The sequence below is a fragment of the Podarcis liolepis genome (genome assembly GCF_965112155.1).
Source record: "Podarcis liolepis genome assembly, chromosome: 1".
NCBI lineage: Eukaryota > Metazoa > Chordata > Lepidosauria > Squamata > Lacertidae > Podarcis > Podarcis liolepis.
Genome location: NC_139554.1, coordinates 86,112,243 through 86,127,671, shown reverse-complemented (window position 1 = coordinate 86,127,671; position 15,429 = coordinate 86,112,243). Strand labels below are relative to the sequence as shown.

At 43.3% G+C, this 15,429-nt stretch overlaps 1 protein-coding gene across 1 annotated transcript in view; it reads left to right on the top strand.

The window, feature by feature from the left end:
• The window catches only part of PLCD4 (phospholipase C delta 4), a 35,057-nt gene continuing 19,628 nt past the window's right edge, over nt 1-15,429 (top strand). The window contains exons 1-3 of the mRNA XM_083489451.1: nt 1-176; nt 13,893-13,951; nt 15,136-15,294. Coding sequence (XP_083345577.1) covers nt 13,927-13,951; nt 15,136-15,294 — 184 coding nt within the window. The 5' untranslated portion in view covers nt 1-176; nt 13,893-13,926. The remainder of the gene's footprint in view (nt 177-13,892; nt 13,952-15,135; nt 15,295-15,429) is intronic.

Here is a 15,429-nt window from a genome sequence, read left to right as displayed (position 1 = left end):
GCAAGCTCAGCTGCTGCGTCAGTAGCAGTCCTGTGTGCCAACAGCATGAGGTGGTAAGGCAGAGTAGTCGGGGAACCCGGAGCAGCATCTGCCTCCGCCGCTGCCATGCCACTCCAAGACCTGGAGACACTTTGAAACAGGGCCCTTGTTCCAACCCAGGGATCTTCTGTCTACTGGTAAGAGAGCTGTATTGCAAGGACTTGGTGCAACTAGGGGAAATTGGGACATTCTGCTGCAGTGCTCACTGGAAACAGAGAGGCAGCGAGGGAAGGAGGAACAAGCACTCAGAGACAAGCCACGAGAGTGTGCTATATTTTTAAAATGAGAGACAATGTTACTCTGGTGTGCACAGAAATGACACCATCTACCATGGACAGCTTCAAGCCTAACTCAGGATGTACAGGATTTTGTTGTGGTTACTTGGTGGCAAGGAAAAGGCACTCTGTGTGGGTTCAGAGGTATGGCTGTTTTCTCCCATTCCCTGGCTGAGGCTGAGGCACAGATAGTCCAGAAAATGGGTTCTGATAAATGAAAGCCTTGAGTGGAGTGAGTTATTGATCAGATGTGAGCTCACGAGCACGCATGTGAATAGGTGTCACTCTGGATGTGAGCTCTAAAGCTCACCGAGGGCTTGCATGGAGATGAGAAATGTGTGCATGTTTACTTGGAGCATGTGTGGGTGATGTTCAGTGTTTGATGTGAGGCAGGATGTCGAGCATCTGTGCTCAAACGTAGTAGTTAGAATTAACTTTCTTTCTTTCTTGGATTCTTGACTGTTGAAGGCAAAACTGAACAGAACAAAGCCGAAGCTATTTTGCATCAGGCAGTGGTGGGTTGTTTATTATAAGAAAATCCCAAACATCTGGGTACCAGGACATGAAACAGGGTGAAGCACTGAAGCAAGCCGCAAGGGGACAGAGCAAATTAAATTAATTGCTGATCACGGCACTTGACAGCCACAAGACGCATACGGTAGCAAAGCCTTTGAGAAGGCATTTGCCGCCTCAACTCTGCTTTTGTTCCGATGTGCATTTTTGATTCTGGGGGTTCATGCATGCATTTGTATGGCGTTCCACTAAATTCAGAAATGAGCCTGAGTCCCCATCCCTGGAAAGCTGCCTTGGAAAGGGCAAATGTTTCAGGAGAGAGATTAAATCCCTGAGAGTTTTATAAAGAAAAGCTGATATTTTTTAAATGCTGCAGTTTGTTCTGCTGGCTGCCACTTAAGGGTCAGTAAATCTTCCTCCTGGCTTTTGTCATAGCTGTGAATAATAAATAAAAGCAGGAAGGAATTAGGATGGGGAAATATAATGAGTCTGAGGGATGGGAGCTGTGAGAAATGAAATGAGAATGGCTAGATTTTCCTCAAGAAAAAAATGTGAGGGGATAAGAAGATGGAGCTTGAAAAAGCTTTAAAAAGAGGCAAGAAAATACTTTGGGAAAGAGGGGTGGGGTGTGGAGACCACTGAAGCCAAGGGTACTTTTGCTTTCTTTTAATGTACAAAGTGCTTTACAGTCTTTCAGATTTCAAGATGACTTTTTCTATGCTTACTCAGAAGTAAGTCTCATTGATTTAAGTAGGATCTACTTCCTAGTAAGTTTGAATCCTAGCAGCAACTCTGAGAGATTAAGATTGTGTAATGACATGCCAATGAGTTGTCAAGAGGTAGGATCTGAACCCTGATCCAAAAGCAGATTTTTCTGGCATCTGTTTAGAAACAGAGGTTTATGGTCAGAGTGACAGCAGAATAAGGTTGTAAGGAACACCAAAACGCCCCTGAGCACTTTTCCATCTCTTTCTGTCTCTGGTACTAAAAGTTCTTGTTTTGGGTGTACTGGAGTTCCACTGTGGATCAGGCACAGCTACAGCTGTTAAGGCAAGGGAACAATTTCATCACTACTTGGAGATCTTGCAAAACTGGGCATGAGGTTATTGCGAGGCTGTTCTATTAGGCAAGACCCTAGATCCCCTCTTGCAAAGAGCCTCCAGGTGACATGTGTTCTTCATTTATACTCCTATTGGCATACACAAAATATTGAAATGTTGGTTGTTGCTTTTAAATGACAATATTACTATGCATTCACCCAATGTCCATCTTTGCTTCCTGCTAGCGTCACTTGAAACCAACTAAAACATCACAAAAAACAACAGCAACAATCTTGCTGTACCTGAAAAGCTAGTCAGTTTATTGTGACTTAAGCAAATGTGTTATATCTAGTCCACAAGTGCTTCTGTCAGAATAAATGCATTAGTCTTTCAGATGCTACAAGACTGTTGCTTTTGCTGCATCAAACTATTAATCCTCAGAAGGATCCCTTGAAAATATACAATCCTGACAGACTCTGCTTTTGGAAGCTGTTAACAAAATAACTAGCAGGCCTCGGGGTTCATCACAAGTCTTCATCAGATAGGATGTTAAGCTAAACAGCAAAAAGGCAGAAGATAGGAGATGTTGGGGCCGGCGCTACCATTAGGTAGAGTGAGGCTGCCATTTCATATGGCAAATGCTGGTGTGCAGTGAGGTACTGGAGGACTGGTCTGTCTGTGCACCCTTTAGGCAAGCCTGATGCCCTTAGATGCAGTGGAGGATGGCCCATCACCAGTGCTGACATGAGATTCAACTCCCAGTCTGGTCAGCTTCTGTCAATGGAATGGAAGAGCAGTGGCGTAGCGTGGGTTGTCAGCACCCGGGGCAAGGCAAGTAATTTGCACCCCCTAACCCGTGGATTTGCGCCCCCTAACCCCCAGATGTTGCACCCGGTGCGGCCGGCACCCCCTGCACCCCCCACGCTACGCCACTGTGGAAGAGGCTGCCATCTCACCCTTTGCCTCAGGCAGTGGAATGTCTTGACCCAGCCCTGGGAGAAGCTGTTCTCTCTCCATAAAAAGATCAAGAAGCACAGCTTACTTTTTTGCATTATACTGAGGCAGTAGTACGTGCTGTTAATATGCCTGTGTGTCTAGGCACCCTGGGCCTCCTGCTTTCACAATCCATGCAGCCCAGCATGTGAAATCAAATGATGAGTCCCCCTTCCTTTCTTGTGTATGCAAAGGGGAGGAGGTGTGTTGCTCGCTCCTGCAGGATTGAGACAGGAGATTGCATTACTGTGCCAGACCTCAGAGGAATTAAATATAAGCCCTGGAGTTCAATCCAGGATAAGTTACTTTCAGCTTCTGGGAAAGCCTGAAGCAAGGCACATCTGAGACAAGGCAAACTTGGTGTCCCAAAGCGAATCCTGCAAGGCAACTCAATTTGCTTTGGGACTCTGTATTTAATAATTTTGTTGTCTCTTTCATCACAAAAAATAGATAATTCCTTCCTTCCTTCCTTCCTTCCTTCCTTCCTTCCTTCCTTCCTTCCTTCCTTCCTTCCTTCCCACCCCTCTCTTGCCTGGCATGTACAGATAATTCTACTATTTCACTGCAGTACACCTTACTGCCCTCTCAAACCACTCTGGGGAAATGTCAAAATGGCTTGCCACATTTTGACGTGGATCACCACATTTGACATCTAAAAGAGCCCTTCAGCTATGAGGTCCAAAGTTACTGTGCAATTTCAGAACAGTAAAGGGTCACTGGATTCTGTTTCTAACAGTCAATCCTTCTTACCAGAGAACTCTGGGAATTGTTGCTCTGTGAGTGGAATAAATGTCTCCTAACTGCTCTCAGCATCCTTAATAAACTACAGCTCCCAAGGTTCTTTGGGGGAAGCCGTGACTGTTTAAAGTGGTATCATATGTATGGTGTGAATGTGACCTAGGTGAAGCTTGAATCAGGTCCAGCGTGGGTTTCCTTATGTTTTAAACAAGAGAATGATAACCTGTTGAAGATGATGAACCTTATAGTCCAATAGTAGGGAATCTCTAGCCTATGATTCTAAGTTGGCCCAGCACTAGTCCCAATTTGGTCCACAAGGCTGTTTTCCCCAAACCACAACCACCTGCTCCATACCTGATGTCATGTGTGATGTTGTCATAAGGATGTGTCTACAAAGGAACAGTTGGGGAGTTTAAAGTGAGCTCCTAATTCTTCCTTTGCAGGTGTGGCTCGTACACCGGCTGGGATCAGTGTCACAAACAAAATCAGTATACTCCAACAACATCCTCAGGGCCACAGGTTACTCATTCCAGTTCTAGATACTTGCACATTTATTACACCCCATGCTATTTTTCTAGAAAAACAGGTACTGGAACTCACCATTAACATGTCTCTTGTACTCTTATAACAGCAATAGCATCCACCTGAGAGGTGCCAGCAAGTTCCGGCTGAAAAAAAGCACTGATTACAGCTACTTATATGACTGTATCAGACTAACAATTCCCTGCACTCCAGTCATTATGTATTGCTGCAGACTCTTTTGCTAGCTGTTAAATCTTGTATTTGTTTATTCCACAATAGCTGCTATTTTTGTCCTGCAATAAATTCTGAAGCAGAGCATGTTAATATACTGATCATCCCCTTAGGAATGTTTAATAGTTTGCTCTTACAATGGTTGCGTTGATTACACTGTAATCGCTGCAAAATGGCCACTGTAATAATACTTAGACATATTCAGAAACATTTTTGAGCTTTGGTTATTGGGGGAGAGAGGAAATGGAAGCATTTTCCTGTTTATGCCCATGTACATGCACGAGAACTGTTGTGGGGAACATTTGGCCCTCCAATTGTTTCTGAAATACATTTCCCACCATCCCTGGCCATTAGCCATTCTTGCTATGGCGGATGGGAGTCCTAGATCAGCAACAATTGGAGAGCCAAACCCCCCACCAACCTTCACTAGAGATGGGCTCCCCTGCTTCCCATTTTATTTGCAGAGAACAGGGAGAGGGAGGCAAGACCACTCTAGTGCCTATGGGTACAAACTAACAACATCTATAAAGTATCTCCAACATCTCCCCAAATGTAAAGTTAGAGACAAAATAGTCTCACTGTTGTACCAGGAACAGGTACCAGATAACAGGGAGCATCCCTGGCAAGCTGACCCAACCCAAGGCATTTTGCTGCCTGAGGCAAGAACAAGGTGCAGTGGTTACATACACTTCAGGTTACAGACTCCACTAACCCAGAAATAGTACCTCGGGTTAAGAACTTTGCTTCAGGATGAGAACAGAAATCGGGCTCCGGCGGCAGCGGGAGGCCCCATTAGCTAAAGTGGTACCTCAGGTTAAGAACAGTTTCAGGTTAAGAACAGACATCCAGAACAAATAAAGTTCTTAACCCAAGGTACCACTGTAGCACCTCCTGTTTCACGTACAGAAGCTAATGAGAGTGGCATTTGAATCTCAGTTCAACACCAGCAATGGGGCACCACACTAGGAAGCCTCCTTAGCACCTTACACTGAATCAGACCATTGTTTCATCTAACTCAGTATTGTCTACACTGACAAAAATATACACATGCCAGATCCCTGACCAGGGTAAAAAAACTGAAACCTTACACTAATAAAGCTGTCTTGTTCAGAAATCACACTATGTTGGCCTCAGGGCAAAGGCTGGGATTCACCATCTTTTCAGCGTTAATCTCTTTGGACTTCTTCCATCTTCACAAAGGTTTTCATCCCCCACTAGCTATTTTGGATCCTTTTCACAGCACTATGCCCTAAGGCCCGCTACTGTGTGTGTGTCAGCTTCTGTCTCACAGCAAAGCAGCCCATTCCTGATAGCAAGTGTCAGTGTGCAAGAGAACGTACTTGGGGAAAACCCACATGCAAATGGCACAGAGAAGCCTTAGGCAACATAACCACATGCTTAGTAACATGAATGATGCATCAATAAACTGCACAAGGGAGGTGATTAGATTGAGAAGAGCTGGAGAGAGAGCTCAGGGGTTTGAAAAGGGACGGAACGGTGCAAAACTAAGAGCATCAGAACTTCCAAGAACCAGACTTGGACGTGTAATTGGTGAGCTTGCTGCTAATGCATGAAAAAGCTGAGTCAGCTGTCTAGTCCGATTCCCTCCAGGTTGCCTAGGCAAGACGGACTGCTTTGCCTGGATTGAATGTGGAATGCCACTAGGCTGATGAGATGCAAAAGGGCACAGGGCTCCTGTACCTTCACGCGTTGCATTTTAGAAGGAATTTTTGGCAGGTGCAGTCCTCCTTGCTCATGCAGCACTGTGAAATGATAGTAAAATCCATTTATCCAAGCAACTGTTAAAGGCACGGGAGCCCTATTACTCCAGTAAACACAGTAGCAGTGGGTCTGGTGTGGATCTTAATAACCATACATTTTTATATTATAATAATAATAATAATAATAATAATAATAATAATAATAATAATAATAATATCTTTATTGTCATTGCCCCCTCTCGGGGACAACGAAATTACTTGGCTGCTCCATCCACCCAGGTAGGGCACTCCACACAAAATCAAAACAACTATAAAAACACTAATTAAAACAATACAGTATAATACAGCAAGGAAGATTAGATGACTTTCAAAGTCCAGGCTTCCCATTCAGGGCCGAGATCGCTCTGGAGAAGAAGCTGTTCTTAAGACGGCTCGTTCTTGTCTTCATCGTCCTGTATCTCCGTCCCGACGGCAGGAGCTCGAAGAGACAGTGACCAGGATGCGATGGATCTTTTACTATGTCCAGTGCCTTCCTATGGCACCTTGTGGCATAAATCTGCTCTAAGGTGGAGAGTGGGCAGCCAACAATGCTCTCTGCTGCCTTAACAACTCTGCACAACCCCAACCTGTCCCGGGTAGTACAGCTTCCGTACCACACACATAAGCCATAAGTGAGCACGCTCTCAATGGCACAGTGATAGAAGGCAAGCAGCAGTTTCTGTGGAAGATGTTTTTTCCTTAGAATTCTCAAAAAGTACAGTCTCTGCTGCGCCTTCTTCACAAGCCCCCTTGTGTTGACACTCCAGGACAGATCCTCTTGTAATTCAATGCCCAAAAATCTGAACGTTGTTACCCTCTCCACACAGACCCCATCAATCAAAAGTGGCTGGACATTGCTCTTCTGTCTCCTGAAGTCCACCACAAGCTCCTTTGTCTTCCTTGTATTTATGAGCAAGTTGTTAGCTCTGCACCACTCTGTCAGCCGCTCCACCTCATCTCTATAGTCCGTTTCACCCTCCCTTTCAGAGATGAGCCCAATCACGGTTGTGTCATCTGCAAATTTGACAACCCTATTACTAGGGTGAGCAGCGACACAATCGTACGTGTAGAGAATATAAAGGAGCGGACTGAGTACGCATCCCTGTGGTGTTCCTGTGTTAGTCTTAAGCATATATGTCTGATATTCAGAGAGAGTTAATTCATTCATTTCATAAAATATATACACTGCTTTATTGTAAAAACAAACAAACAAACAAACAAACAAACCTCAAAGCAGTTTACAAAGCAAATAAAACAATAAATTAAAAGCATAAAACTATTTAAAATAAAAATAAAAACCAGTAAAAATCTGAAAACAGATGAAAACACACAGCAATATTCTACAGATCTGTTGTGGATCGAGAGTGCCGTTATGCTTAAATACCACAGAACTGAGGAGCTTCTGAACCACCGAAACGTCTTACAGGATTGTGGTGTCAGAGAGTTGCAAATGTATCCACTTAAAAAACAACGTGATAATGAAATGTAGCTTAAATGAATGTGCTTTTCATGGATTTAACACATTCATTTCACAATTAAACAAATACAAGTGTAAGCCTGAGAAACATTTGGTGGTGGAAGGAAGCACTCACTCACTTGCTGGATCAGATTTTTTTGTTTTTAAGAGGGACAACAGATCCCTTTGATTTTTAAAAAGCCCCTAGGATTTTCCTGAATATTCTTCCATCTCTAGCAACCTTGTTCCTTTACAAATGGTGTGGTCCGTGATGATAAGATGCAGGGTTTAAGCAACTAAAACATTTGTCCTTAGAAGCTCCTTAACAGTTGTTGTAATGACATTTACAGTAATGGCAAAGACCATTGGTGACTGCAAGGTTAAACCCCCCCAGACCAGATGAATGTAAAGAACATACGGTTATCAAATGGCTACTATCCAAGAAGCTCAGCATATACATAGTCTTGCCAGGAGCATTACGGTTTTGGAATCCTCTAATGGCTATTATTCTGAGTACTGCAGATGAAATGTTTATCAGCTCTGGGCTGCAATAGAATTCCATTTTCATCAATCACTTCCAGATCACAGGCAACTGAGGTCCAGATCCTAGGAATATCCATTACTGATGACAGTGTGAAATAAACTGTGGTATAAACCTGGATTGTTACTGCATGTCCTCGTCCACATATGTCTGTGATTACATGTGCGCAGCAGGAACACATGTTTGGGTTTTTAGCTAGTTTGAGTCACAGCATGTCATGGGACAACTTATACAAGGGTGAGTTAGGAATAAACCTGATGTTGGATTTGAAGAATATGTGGTTTATTATAAAGAGAGGAGGATTGTTTATAGCCATAAATAGCATGGAGCAATCTGAATCTAGACACTGACAGCTTAGAGGAGAAAACTCTTAAAGGTTTGATCATCTAAGGAAGAGCATTTCTTGGGACAGAGGGAGGGGGAGAGAGGAAGGTATTTTGAGCTTTTGCTGAATGGAAGTTTGCATGCCATGGATAGTAGGGTACAAAGGCATTTTCCAATGCATAATTTGGGTGGAGGTTTCTATCCTTGATGGATGGTGAACACTGATAACTGACTATGCATATACCTGTAGACATCCCAGTATTCCAGGTACAGAACTAGGATTAACTTATTTCATTGACTCCAACAAGATTTTAGTGGTGGTGCTGTGGTCTAAACCACAGAGCCTGGGGCTTGCTGATCAGAAGGTCGGCGGTTCGAATCCCCGCAACGGAGTGAGCTCTCATTGCTTGGTCCCTGCTCCTGCCAACCTAGCAGTTCGAAAGCACGTCAAAGTGCAAGTAGATAAATAGGTACCGCTCCGGCGGGAAGGTAAACAGTGTTTCTGTGCGCTGCTCTGGTTCGCCAGAAGTGGCTTAGTCATGCTGGCCACATGACCCAGAAGCTGTGCAAAGGCTCCCTCGGCCAATAAAGTGAGATGAGAGCCGCAACCCCAGAGTCATCTGTGACTGGACCTAATGGTCAGGGATCCCTTTACCTTTAACCTTTGCTGCACATGAGCCATTATTTCCAGATAAGGTATATTGCATTCAGCCCAATAGGTTTTTCAAGCAAGGCGATTTCTTCTGGAGGAAAACAACACCATAGTGTGACAATTTCCAGAGGTCACAATGGAAGAATGAATATAGCAAAAGTGGGGCTCCTTCGCACTTTTATGCAGAGTGCTGAATCCTGGAATCCACAGACACAGAGTTATGCAGTGGCTTTGGAAGAAATACTTATTCCTCAGGATCTTCTGCACAATCATTTTTATGCAGTTTAAGATATGTGCTTCCCAAATCTAGCACACAATCTACATATCTGCCCTAAAGGTAGTGCTTGTGTTGTGGTGTTACATTGTATTCCTGAGCATCTGAAGTGTGCTGCTTTGTGCCTGAGAAAATGCAGTGCATTTGTTATTACATTAATACCTCTTCTCCAAGGAGTTCAATGCAGTGTGTACATGGTTATCCCCCTCAAACCCTGATAGCTTGTCTGATGCTATTGCTGCGTGGAATGTTGTTATGTGAGTGTTATGGACATCCCTGTGACATTGTCTGTGATGTCATTTGCAACAGAACTCTCTCCCTTCCATCTGGACCTGTTCCCCTTTGTGTGCCTGTTCTTAAGTTTTATTTTATTTGCTTTCCAAAAGAGAGAGAGAGAGGGTGAACAATCTACTGTATGAGTCTTCTGCATGAGGCTACATCTAGCCAGATTTGTAAGAAAAGCTGAATAGTGGCACAGATATCCTGGTTCCTTAAAAGTATCATCCTGTCTGTTATGTGTTACCAATGGAAGGCTTAGAACAGTGGTAGTGCTCTGCAGATGTTGATGCTGTTAGGTGTGATGCTCTCTAGGTGTTGGGGACTACAATTTCCATAAGCCTCAGCCAGTCTGGCCGAAGAATAGAGATAGTGGGAGTTGTGGTTCGATAACACCTGGAGAGGTATCACATTGGCTACCCTGGCTTAGCACATGGTGGGAAACCTTTTCCCTATCAAAGAGATGTGATTTTTAAAAAGGAGTGTGTGGAAATGGGTTCTACGTATCAGATTTTAAACATTATTTCCTTCCTTCAAAGAGCTAAGAGGCAGTATACACTGCTCTCTCTCCCCTCACCCCAAACCACATTTATTCTCACGACAACCTTGTGAGCTTAGGCTAGGCTGAGAGACAGATTGGCCCAAGGTCACCCGGTAAGCTTTATGGCTGAGCACTGATTTCAACTCAGGTTTCCGCCACCTAAATCTGAGACTGTAACCACTATACCCCACTAGCTCTCATGGATAGGCTATTTAATTTATTTATTTTTATTTTTTAAAGCACTGGTCCCAGTCAATAGGTGGGATGCTCTTTCAGATAATACCTCTTACTATCATTATTATCAGGTTCAAATTACTGGGGGAGGAGAGAACCAATAAATTTAAAATACTGTGGCACACTTTTGTACATGAAAAGTGTTATGTAAATTATTAAGAGTAATGATTACAAAGCACCTTGGACAAGGCAAGGAAAATAAGAGAAACTAGCATTAATTTAACCTACTTTTGTCGGCCAGTGTGCTCCTAGGGTGCTACTTGCAATTCCTGACATGGTCTATAATTTGTTGCTTGAGCTGTTTCAAGGTCAGCGTCAGCTCACAGCTGTCACATTGCACAAAGATCGCATGTTCAGGGGCTTGCTCAAGGTTCATATCCTTTTCTGCCTTTCTCTCTGGATAGCCATCTCCTTGGGGAAGACAGACTGGCTTTGCAATGGGAAAGAATGAGCTTATGCATGGAGATGATGATTTCTCATGGCAAAACATTGCACTTGCCTTTCGCCGTCATGCAGGGGAAAGGACTGCATGTTCTACAGACTTTTACCTCTTCCCAGAAGTCAGCTGCTTCATTCCATTAAATGCACACCCATAATTTTGATACCCCAGTACACCTTGTTTGCCTAAGAGTCCATTTTTGAGAGGATGCAAAAAAAAAAACCCTCCTAGGTACATTAGGAGGAGAAAGGTTCAGCATTTAAAGAGGGGTCACCACCAAGGGTCAAATTTATTTCCAGAGACGCAGTCCCCTGCCCACTTCTCATCCTTTCCTGAAATGCCAATAATAAGCAAAAGCGGCATCAAGCTGGGATGAAGTCTGAATATGGACTTCAAAACGAAATTCTGTCAGGAAACTGCTGAATTACAATTTATCAGGCAATTAATTCAAGCCACGTGCGGCTTGAATCCAGATTGTAGGCTTGATTTTGTTTTGACATCACACTACATGGGTTCATTAGCTTATCAATGACAAAACATTAGTCTTACTACCAGTACTGCCTTGTTAATTGGACCCTGTAACTATCTTGATTTCAGGTAAACATTACTGCCTGTTCTTTTTGCATTTCACTTCTGTCTGAACTCACTCCTGTACATCTCTTTGTCCCAGAGTACGCTTGCTAATTCAGGATGATGATGATGATGATGATGATTTATTGAATTTATATACCGCCCTATACCTAGAGGTCTCAGGCCAGTTCCAGAGGTCACAGGGTGGTCTTACGTCTCAGGATTACCCTTCAGGCTTCTGACAAAAGCAGACTCTGGTGCACAAAAGCTAGTAAATGTGTTGGCCTTGAAGGAGCCACAAAACACTTTGCTGTTTGTGCTCTTCCAAACTAACACAGCTAGTATTTTTGATGCTGCAGTTCTTTGATTACCTTAATGAAAGATACTGCAGGAAGCCTGTTCCTCAGACTAATTTAATGAAGTGGTACATTATTGGAATGATTGGACATGCACTTTGCCAAATTATATAGGAAAAGCAAATAACCAGAGCTTTCTGCCATGATTGAGATCCTTCCCCATTGCTCTCTGTTATGTATTCAGCAGCTGAAGAATTTTATTTTCTTTCCACCCCCAACTCCAGGGTAAAGCATTTGGTTTTCCCAGATCACTGTTTTGATGGAAAATTTGCTTTCATGTACTCCTTGGATCATCTCCTTCCCTACATCCGAGGCAACTGTTAAGATTGCTCAAATGTGTGCCCTCTCTAGACACTATCCTTTGTTTGAAGTACCTTTCAGCTTCTCAAATGAACTCTTTACATATGCATAACTGGTGGTTTTTTTCCACTCTAGGCTGTTGTAGTGTTTGATGGCGGAAAGAACTTACTTCAATGGCCCTTGATGGCTGGTGACTACTTCCAGCTACAGGGATTTTAGTTATGTTTTGCTCTCTAGGGCCTGAAAAAAAAAACAATTTTTCAGCTTTGTATTTAGCAAGAGAAAAAGGATTTTGCCACTAGCTCTTATGGAGTAATTTTGGGCAGATCCTGTTGCTTTGGTGGACTGGTGCTGTTCTGGGAATTAGTATTCCTTGCATGTTTGCCAGTTATTCACTCCTCACAAGGAAACAGACCCCATGAAAGACTGTCCTGGAACATTCTGTCGCTTGGGGGACTGAGAAGTGCATTTTTTGAGACAGAGACAGAGACAGAGGAAAGAAAGAAAGAAAGAAAGAAAGAAAGAAAGAAAGAAAGAAAGAAAGAAAGAAAGAAAGAAAGAAAGAAAGAAAGAAGAGTTATGGCATGAGCTTTCATGGATGCATGTGATGGAAGTAGACTGTGGTCCACAAGACGACATTATAAATGTGTTAGTCTTTAAGCTGCCACAAGACTCTACACTCAGACTAGCATAGCCACCTGTTTGGAATTTGCAAAAAAGAAAGCCTTTGTAAAAAAGAATAGCCTTCTCCTTCTCTAAATTGCTTTGGAGTTTGAAGGGGGTTAAATAGGTAAATGTGCTGCCCACTTTTAAAACGACAGATGTTAAAGCAGGCCATTCATCTAGTGGCCAGTGGCCAGTAAAAATCTCTGTATCTGATAGGGTTGGGAAGGTTTTCTGCATTGAAAGAGAGCTGGTTTTGTTTCCCAGCTGAGATCCAGACAGAAGTCACCGCTGAAGCAAATTCCTCCCTCCCCCCCCCAAAAAAAGCTAATTGCTGTGGTTGGGGGCTATTTTAATTAAAATTGTAGCTGTGGAGGAAAAGGTTAAACCTTCTCTCTTTGTGTGCTGCAGTCCTAATAAAAACTTGGTGGGTGGAGGGGAAGTTCCTGCTTGTGGGCTTCCAATATAGGCATCTGACTGGTCACTGGTGGTGCTTTGGCCTGTCTCTCTCTCTCCCTCTCCCAGTATTTTGAAACCAGGCACTTTTTGTATTAATATGTTAGCAAAGTAAAGAAACCTTTGATCACTGACCCAGTTAGAACAAGTCTTAGTGGACAAACCTAACAAATCATTATCCCAGATTTTTTTGTATTGCATTGAGCATTAAGACGGATCAACCAGGATGTACCATGAAATTTAATGGAAATTTTCTAAAAGATACATCATTGCAAGTATGAAAACATATGTGGAACCACACAGATAAGTACGCAGCGGCTCCATGTCTCAGAGAAAACTGCATCAAAATGTGGGTGCTTATTCTGATATTTTCCTGAAGTGCTATGAAGAGAGAATATATATTTTTATCACTGCTAATGGTAATGCTAAGAGGTTGTGGAAATAAATCCCAGCAGCAGCAACAAATAACACCCCCCTTTTTTACCAGATATAATTTCTTGACCTTAAGATATTTTTGTGACTTCTATCAAAGGACTGATAAGGCGATTAAGGATAAAAAAGCACTTCTGTATGATTGTGGGACTAGAATTGCTTATGCAAAACATCAGAAAATAAATCAGATACTGAGTCTTCAGAAAATGCTAGGTCAAATTACGGGATATGGCAATTCTGAAACCAATTGACTCTCCTGTGTTCTAGGTGATTGTTGTGCCAACCCACAGGAAGAAGGACCATGACTTCAGTTCTCTACAGTGTGCGTGAGTATTCTCTTGAGTCTCCAGGGAACCTCTAGATTGCTACCTCCAGGTTTTGGGTGGCCTTCGGCAAAATGCCATCCGCAGATCTTTCCCGAGTGACAGCCCTTGCAGCCATCAGTGGTGCTTGTTCACTTGCTCATCCTCTCCCTGTGGGAATGTTAAGTAAGGTAGGAGAGAATATATTGTTTTGATATTATCCCTCCTCACTCACGCTAGTGAGTAAACAGCAGAGCAACATTCCTTATCAGAAGCAAGTTGATGATTCGTTAGAATCCTTTAATTAAGCAATCCAGTCTGGATTGTTCCTGGTAAGTTTCCCCTTTATCTCCCTCTTAAAATAATAATAACGCAAAAATAAGAATAAAGTTTTACTCACATTCAGTTCGCAGTAGTAATGTGAAGGCAGGATGTATCCTGTGGTTACAGTGAAAAGAAGTCTGAGCTACATCTTAGACTTTCTGCTTGTAGGCTCCATCCTGTGTGGGGTGAGCCATGTGCTGGCTAAGAGCCAGCAAGAGTAAGAGGGTAATAGTGAGATGGTTGCATGACCAGCCCTTTTATCTGGTCAGCTAGGGTCACTCACGCCCATCTACCTGGCTACACACAGGGGGAGGAAGCTCCATAGCAGGTTTGACAGGAGGTCCTCCCTGTCTGGAGCCACATCCCTCTGTATGTCCATTCTAGACAAAAGGAAAATGTTGTACTTGACTGCTCTAGTAATAATTCATCCCACATACCCTCTAAGTCCAAGGGAGAAATATAGGGGACCTGGCAGGATGTGACTACTGTTGCTGGAAGCAAAAGGAGATCTGAATGTAGAATCAATATGTTTGCCCTACAGCAGCCTTTCCCAACCTGGTGCCTTCCAGATCTTGTTGGACTCCATCTCCAATGGACAGGGATGATGGGAGTTGTAGTCCAACAACAACCAAAGAGAACCAGGTTGGGGTAGGCTGCTTAGAAAGATATTATGGAATGGCTGTTTCATTCAGAGCATAATGTTTCCTCCAGAAGCTGGGTCTTTCTATCTTGAATTTGACATCCCATCTCAATAGGGTCAGTTTCTGTTCCTTATCTGTATGCTTAAACACAAACAAATATTCCTTGTGTTCCCCATCCTGGGTGGGCGGTGGCCCTCACTCGCTTTCTGATGTGAAATGCAGTCCCCTCAATCTCCTGCTCAGGCCTTCAGCTGGATGAGAACCTGGAGCAGATGCAACAGGGGACAATGATGCGCAAAGTGAAGTCCAAGAACTGGAAGAAACCCCGGTACTTCATGCTGCAAGATGACTGCATGACTGTCTGGTACAAATCCAAGATGTCTGGCAAAGCCAAGTCTGCCTGTGAGTTCCACTCCCTGCTCTGAATGGTGGTTAGCAAGGCTGGTTTCCATGTCACCTTGTCTTTGAGTTTGCACTTTCAGGCAAGCATATAGCACAATGCGGGGATCCTTTCATAAGGGTTGGAGCATGTCCAGA